Genomic DNA, 7,784 nt, shown 5'->3' with positions numbered 1-7,784 from the left:
TTGCACGGTTCCCGCCTGACTGTCGAGTGGCACCTCTGGGGTGAAGAGGTCAGGGGCTGTGGATTCCACAGAGAGAGGACTTGCCCGCCCTGTGGTGTCACAGGTCAGCGGGGCCTCAGCGTTCAGCCATTTCCAGCTATCTCTTCTCTTGGACTTCCCTGGTGGTTCAGATGGTAAAGAGTCTGCCTGCGATGCTGGAGACCTGGGTTTGATCCCTGGGTTGGGAAGATGCCCTGGAGAAGGGAATGGCAACCCACTCCAGTGTTCTGGCCTGGAGATTCCCATAGATGTAGGAGCCTGGCGGGCTACAGTCCATGGGGTCCCCAAGAGTCAGAAGCGACTTCACTGTCACTTTTTCTTCTCCTGGACACTTGGGCTCATGCTCTGCCCTACCCTGCCCTGCCCCGGAGGGGCCCCCCTCAGGCGGGGAGACGTGGCTGGAGGAGGGAAGACGACCCTGAGTTCACTCTTTCCTCGCCCCTTCTACCCCAATCCCAGAACGTCCTGCCAACTCACCCAGCACTTCCCACCAGGAGGGCATTGAATGGAGGGCGCCCAGCAGCGGAGCTCCAGCGGCCTCACCCTCCCTGCGGGAGTAGGGGGTGGGGTCCGCCCGGGGGCGTGGCCTGAGGGTGGGCGTGGCCGTGAGCCAGCCAAGCCCCGCCCCCGCTGCAGGCTCGGCCCCCGGGCCGGGCGGAACCTGGGGGGTAGAGGTGGGTGGTGCTAGGCTGGGTCAGCTGAGTGACAGTCACGCGACAGCACTCCGCTCCGTGTGGCTTCCTGGAAGACAAGGAGTGATGAGCCGGGGTCTCCGAGTGTGGCAGGCCAGTGCTCGGCGGCCCGGGGAAGGGGCGCGGGCTGGGGGTGGTCGGTGTTGTCCTGGAGAAGGCCGTCCAGGATGGGGGGCGGGGACGGGGGGTTCAGTCCCGGGGCCCATCTTGGTCAGGAGGGCAGATCTGCCCCGGGGGGACGTGGGGGGGGGGGTTTCCCGAGGCTCCGAGTCAGGCAGCCCTAGGGGGCCACTCGAGCCTGGGGTGACCTGCGGCCCGGGGAGTCCACCGATGGGACGGGCACCCGAGAAGACGGGACGGCCTCTGGGGGAGCCGTGTCTCCAAGTCTCTCTCCACAGGACATGGAGAAGGAGCAAGAGAAGCTGCGGGCCTGGAAGGAGCGCGTGGCGCGCGAGCTGGATCGCGTGGTGGCTTTCTGGCTGGATCATTCCCACGACCAGGAGCAGGGGTGCGCGCCTCGCCCTTCTGGGGGCCTTGGACTGGGTTTTTCTCTCCTCTGGAGCCCCTGCACCTCACTCTGGGCTGACTGCCATCTGTGGGGGACCACCCCCAGCCCCTAGGCCCCCTCACCACCCCCCCTACCGCGAACTCGGCTAACGCCAGCGTGTCCCGCAGGGGCTTCTTCACGTGCCTTGGCCGCGACGGGCGGGTGTACGATGACCTCAAGTACGTCTGGCTGCAGGGGAGGCAGGTATGGACGAGGCGTTCCCCGGGGCGCCCAGGACTGGAACCGGCGCGCTGGGTCCTGCCTGAGTTTGCACACTGGGCAGGGATCGCAGCTCACCGCCCTCCTTCCCAAGGCCCTGAGGACGGCGGTCCCCCACTTGAGCCACGACCCCTCCGCTCCCTCGCCCCCCACCTAGGTGTGGATGTACTGTCGCTTGTACCGCCAGTTTGAGCGCTTCCGCCGCCCGGAGCTTTTGAATGCAGCTAAAGCAGGTGCCCTCCCCTCCCAGTCCTCGTCTCCCCAGAAGCCACTCCCGGTGATCCCGGTAGCCGCGCGGTGCTCCCAGTTGCCTGCTTGCCAGCCGGCTCTGGAAGCCCCCCAAGGACGCTGGGTGCCCACCGATGGGGAGGTAGGCGCCGGCTGGGGCACCCCCAACGCGCCTTCCAGCGTGACACCTTCCTGACCACCAGGTGGCGAGTTTTTGCTGCGTTATGCCCAAGTGGCACCTCCTGCAAAGAAATGTGCCTTTGTGCTGACCAGGGATGGCCGCCCAGTCAAGGTGCAGCGGACCATCTTCAGCGAGTGTTTTTACACCATGGCCATGAACGAGCTGTGGAGGGTGACTGGGGATGCGCGGTACCAGGTGCGGGGGAGGATGGGCACACTGTACATCTCCGTGCCCTCACTTTCGCTGGCTCCTGGTGCCTGGGTGCGGGCCAGATCTGTCCTTAACATCAGTCCTTTCTCTGGGCCCGCAGGGCCCGGGGCTGCCAGTCACACCCACTGTTACTGCTGTTATTGTCACTATGTGTCCTCCCTCCCCTAGAGGCCCTCCCCCAACAACCCCCACAGGGGCCCTGGGCACCATTCAGTTCAGTTAAGTCACTCAGTTGTGTCCAACTCTTTGCAACCCCATGGACTGCAGCACGCCAGGCCTCCCTGTCCATCACCAACTTCCAGAGTTTACTCAAACTCATGTCCATCGAGTCAGTGATGCCATCCAACCATCCCCTCCTGTGTCGTCCCCCTCTCCTCCCGCCTTCAATCTTTCCCAGCATCAGGGTATTTTCCGATGGGTCAGTTCTTCGCATCAGGTGGCCAAAAGTACTGGAGTTTCAGCTTCAGGATCAGTCCTTCTAATGAATATTCAGGACTGATTTTCTTTAGGATGGGCACCGAGATGTTACCAAACCAGACTTGGGCCCATGTGCGGTGAAGGCAATCCACTGACACCAGGTGGTGGGGAAGGAAAGTGCAGCATTTATTCCAAAGGGACAGGGTAGGTCCTACTCAAAACACCTTTCAGAGAAGGGTTTAGGGCAAAATCAAGGAGGAGGTCACAGAGCTTAGGAACATTCTTCTGATTGGCTGGTGGTGAGATAACCAGGAGGGAGTTACATGATCTACTTTCTGGTTCCAGTGGTCTGGGCTCTGTGTGCCAGTGGGCAGCATGTACTTAAGTTCTTCCCCATGGTGGGTGTTTTAGTTATGTGCAAAACAGCTCGAGGATACAACTCAGGATTTTATTTATGGCTCTTGTAGTCTAAACTTATTGTTTTGTCTTGCTTATCTGTTTTCCTTTGTTTCTGCATTTCCTCACTTATTTTATTAAATGTGCTCCTTGGAACTTGGAAGGGCCTAGGAGGCTAACGCTTTTCAACAAACAAGAGGTGGGGGGCCCTGGGGGATCAACTGCCCTCGCCCATCCCGGCTCTGCAGGGTCTTGTTCAGAGGGACCAGCCCGGCTGGGAGGGTGCTCCTCCCTGGCCCCCTCATCTTTCAAAGCTGACCTCACTGCCTGGGCACGGTCTGTAGCCCCCAGCCTGGGAGCCCTAGCACCCAGCCCAGGGCCAGGCCTTGGCAGGAGTATCCTAGGAGCTCAGCCCAAGGGACCTGGGTGGACCAGACTGGATGGGGTGCAGCCTCAGCTTGGGTCTCCCCTCACCACCCCCACTCCCAGAACGAAGCCATGGAGATGATGGATCAGATCGTGAGCTGGGTGCGGGAGGACCCCTCTGGGCTGGGCCGGCCCCAGCTCCCTGGGGCCCCGGCCTCGGAGTCCATGGCGGTGCCCATGATGCTGCTTAACCTGGTGGAGCAGCTCGGGGAGGCGGACGAGGAGTTGGCAGGCATCTCCGCGGAGCTGGGGGACTGGTGCGCTCAGAGGATTCTGCAACATGTGCAGGTGGGGGCAGGAGGCAGATGCTGGCTGCCAGACCAGTCCTGGGGGGCTGGGGCACAGAGTGACCCCCATTCCCCACCCCCAGGCCCACACCCACCCCCAAGCTTAGTCGTCTCCAATTCTTTGTGACCCTATGGACTATAGCCCGCCAGGCTCCTTGGTCCATGGGGATTCTCCCAGGCCAGAATACTGGAGTGGGTTGCTATGCCCTCCTCCAGGGGATCTTCCCCACCCAGGGATCGAACCCAGGTCTGCTGTGCTTTGCAGGCAGATTCTTTACCATCTGAGCCACCAGGGAAGCCCACTCATGAGCTGGGGGTCTATTTTACAGATGGGGAGATACAGGGAAGTGTGGCCCAGAACCCTTGGAAAGGGTGGGGGAGGCCCCCGGGGAGCCAGGTTGGGGTGAGGGCAGGAGGGTGGGGTCCAGACACCCAGGCCCATCAGGGAGCACGAAACCCAGACCCAGCTTCCTCCCAGGCCTCTGGACAGCCAGGTCGGCCCAATCTCAGTCCCGCCCCCGTTCAGTGTCTTCTGGGGCCCAGGCCCAAAGCAAGTTCCAGACCCTTGGGAGTGAATCAGCTCCTCCTCAAAATCCCCTTGCCCACTCCCGCCAGCCCACCCAAGCCTGCAGATGAGGAGGGAGGGGATGGAGGGGGTTGCTGAGTGCTGAACCCCCTTCTACACCTCCTGCAGAGGGGTGGGCAGGCTGTGCTGGAGAACGTGTCAGAGGATGGTGAGGAACTCTCAGGCTGCTTGGGGAGACACCAGAACCCAGGTGAGGGGTGGGGTGGGCTTCAGATGTGGGGACTGCCTGCCTCCCTCCACACTGGGCACTGAGGACCAGGCAGAGAAGCAGGGATGGGCCTGCCATGCTGGGGGGCATGGCTCAGAGCAGCCCCCACTGCTGGCAAGAGAGGAAGGGAGTCAGCACAGAGTGCAGGGGGCTGGAGCCCCCTACCTGGGGGAGACCACGCTACCTGCCTTACCCTGAGCCCTCACCAGGCCACGCGCTGGAGGCTGGCTGGTTCCTGCTCCGTTATGCCATCCGGAGAGGTGATGCCAAACTTCAAGCCCACGTGATTGACAAGTTCCTACTGTTGCCTTTCCACTCTGGATGGGACCCTGAGCATGGTGGCCTCTTCTACTTCCAGGATGCTGATGGCCTCTGCCCCACCCAGGTGGGAATGTGCCCAGGGCTGTCCTCAACCCATTTCACAGAGTGGGGGGCCCAGGAGACCCCAGTGGTCCTCAAGCTCATGCACACAAGGAGACACGTGTCCCTCTGTCTTGGAAAGGCTCGCTGGGTGATTCTAAGCCATCAGCAGCAGGGGCAGATTTGGTCCCTTATGCCTGTGTGATTATGCCTTGATCCCACTGAGGTCCACAGAAGGTGGCTGAGTTGGCCACTGGCAGGAGCTGACTGTCCAAGGGGCTCTAGACAGACCGATGAGACAGCCAGGGTTTGGATTCCAGGGCTTAAGGGGAGCCTGGCCCAGCCCTGCCCTTCTGGCTCAAGAAGCTAGTGCCAATCTGCCAGGCGGTCAAGGCCTCCATAGACGTCCATGTCACAATGAAGCTCCAAGTGCCTGGGCCAGATGGAGTCTTAGCCAGGGCCTGAGTGATGGGGGTGACCTTCCTGCTGAGAGGGGTGGTGGAGGGTGGGACACAGGCTTCCAGATGCCTCCTCTCTGCTCCCAGCTGGAGTGGGCCATGAAGCTCTGGTGGCCACACAGTGAAGCCATGATCGCCTTCCTCATGGGCTACAGTGAGACTGGGGACCCTGCCTTGCTGCGCATCTTCTACCAGGTGGCCGAGTACACCTTCCACCGGGTAAGTTCTGCTTCCTGGTCTCAGCAAAGGTGTGGAGACTGCAGACTGGGTGGGGAGGGCAAGTCTTCTTGCACATCCCCCGCTTGCCCCTCAGCAGACATGGAGGTCCCGGCCCCAATACCCTCTGTTGAGTCAACAGAGCAGCCCCTTCCCCACTGGAGCTCACATTTTGCTGGCAGTGACTGACCGTAAACAAGTAAACAAGCAAATGGGGATGGGGATGAGAGCTCTGGGAAATACAGCAAAGTCAGGGGGCTGCAGGCGGGGCTGATGGGAAGGAAAAAAGCTAGAAGGGGTGCTCAGCAAAGAGGGGTCAACCTGACTCTGGGGTTCACAGGTGCCGGGGCTTCGGAAGGGGAGGCCATAGGGCCCCGGGCCAAGGCAGGGAGGTGGCGTGGTGGCTGTCATCCTGGCCAGTGAGTGGGGGCCTGACCCGGGGTGGAAGATGCAACAGGAGCAGGGCTCAGAGTCTGGTTGAGTGGGAGGAGTCTGGACTGGCCACAAGTGTTTGGGTGTCATAAGGATATAGATGATATATACTGCGAGCCACAAGGCAAGGTGAGCTTTGAGGACAGAAAGAAAAGAGAAGAGGGAATAGGAGGGCCCAGCAAAGGAGACAAGAATCAGTTGTGAGGCAGGAGGGGAGCCAGGGACCCCCCTCCACTAGAGGCCCGAGTGCAGTGAGTGGAGTGATGACCTGTGCCAGCCATGGCTGAGAGGCACCTTGGGGGTTGAGCCTGAATGAAGGAAAATTCCCAATGTGTTTTGAAAGCCACAACTCTCTCCATCAGTAAACCCCAGTATAGGAGGGGTTACAACAGGGGGTCTTACTTGGTGGTCTGTGGGTTTTGCGACCTGGGAGAAAATTCTGTCTTTCTTTAGGCTGACCTCTAACTGAAATCCAGTATTCGCTTCCATCATGAATGAAAGCACAGTGGTATTAGCAGTGTCTGACTTCGTCACCAGTAGACATCCCAAATGTGTTCACATTATATTGTAGTTCGAGGGGCATCTCCCAGTATCGCACTCACTCATCATCACTTCCAAACACAACAGTCACAAGACCCGGGGTGATATATGTTAATATTAAATGCATTCAAAAGAACCTGTGTTCGAGGCCATTGGTGTTAACTGCATAAAGTGAAATTTAAGGAATAAATTGTCAAGAAAGAGAGATGGCCATCGAACAATCAGGAAACTCATAAACAGATCAGTCATTATGCACTGATCATCATAACAGAAGACAGGAAATTCAGACATCCACAGAAACAGTTCAATCTGTCCATGTCAGATCAAATAGTTGAATAATGTGAGGACATGAGCAGTGTCACTGGAAAGATAGAATGAATAGATATAGAACTAGTGTTACCTGCTATGAAGAGGAGTAGACCTATTCACAGGTCAACATTTAAAAAGACATTTTGATAGTGGACTTCAGTGTCACTGACTTCTTCCACAGTTCTTCTGAGAAGGGATTCCACTCAGGTCTTTATCTGGGGAGGAAAGAGAAGGGTCTAGGCCAGGGCTCCGGAGTCTACCTTGGAGGATCTGCAAGGAACTGTGGGCAAGAGAGAAGAAAGGAATTTGGAATGGGTCAACACAGCTGCTGGGCAGGGTCAGGCTTCAAGGGGCTCCAAGGGAGAGGGAGATGTGTTTGGGACCTGTGACAAGCAAGGCTGGAGTCCGTTCAGTGCTAGATATCTACAATCTCATCAACTGGAAGACAGGCCTGTGAAGCAGAGAACAGGAACTCAAAGGGAATCATCTGTTAGAAAGTTACATGACCTGCCGGCGCTGCCTGTCACTGCCTTATTGCAGTTTCGCGATCCAGAGTACGGGGAATGGTTTGGCTACTTAAACCGAGACGGGAAGGTCGCCCTCACTATCAAGGGGGGTCCTTTCAAAGGTGAGTGGGGGACAGGGCGAGGCCTCAGGGGCTCAGGGCACTTCGCTGCCCCTAGCCCTCCCAAACCGCTGTCCCGCCTCTCCCCGTAGGCTGCTTCCACGTGCCGCGGTGCCTGGCCATGTGCGAGGAGATGCTGAACGACCTGCTGAGTCGCCTCGCTCCGGCCTCGGCCCTCAGCGCCCGGTCTCCGCTCGCCGGTCCCGCCCGCCCAGGCGCAGAATAAAACGAAACCCGTTACACTGTCTGTGTGTGTGAGCTTCCGTGGGGTCGCGGGAGGTGGGGAACGCCCGCCGCCTTCGGCTGGAGGGCACCTGCTCGCCCGGCCAGTGACCCATCCGGAGCGCTGGAACCTCCCACCTTGCCAAGAGGCCCGCCCCGCGCCCGGGCTTGCCCAGCCATTGGCCC

At 59.3% G+C, this 7,784-nt stretch overlaps 1 protein-coding gene across 3 annotated transcripts; it reads left to right on the top strand.

The window, feature by feature from the left end:
* Positions 1 to 739: 739 nt before the first annotated feature.
* On the top strand, positions 740 to 7,604 carry RENBP (renin binding protein). 3 transcript variants are annotated; one of them, XM_052663393.1, is made up of 11 exons: positions 740 to 824; positions 1,130 to 1,239; positions 1,407 to 1,482; positions 1,655 to 1,730; positions 1,929 to 2,017; positions 3,419 to 3,643; positions 4,337 to 4,418; positions 4,646 to 4,821; positions 5,342 to 5,473; positions 7,292 to 7,379; positions 7,469 to 7,604. In XM_052663393.1, the coding sequence occupies exons 1-11, from the start codon at positions 798 to 800 to the stop codon at positions 7,600 to 7,602; spliced, it is 1,215 nt and encodes a 404-aa protein (XP_052519353.1). In that variant the 5' UTR covers positions 740 to 797; the 3' UTR covers positions 7,603 to 7,604. The 3 variants fall into 3 exon arrangements, with proteins under 3 accessions (XP_052519353.1, XP_052519352.1, XP_052519355.1); XM_052663392.1 differs by having other exon boundaries at positions 1,929 to 2,101; XM_052663395.1 differs by lacking the exons at positions 1,655 to 1,730; positions 1,929 to 2,017.
* Positions 7,605 to 7,784: the final 180 nt, after the last annotated feature.

This window comes from Budorcas taxicolor, chromosome X, assembly GCF_023091745.1.
Source record: "Budorcas taxicolor isolate Tak-1 chromosome X, Takin1.1, whole genome shotgun sequence".
NCBI classification, from domain to species: Eukaryota; Metazoa; Chordata; class Mammalia; order Artiodactyla; family Bovidae; genus Budorcas; species Budorcas taxicolor.
The sequence above is the reverse complement of the archived record's forward strand: the minus strand, read 5'-3'. Positions and strand labels throughout refer to the sequence as shown.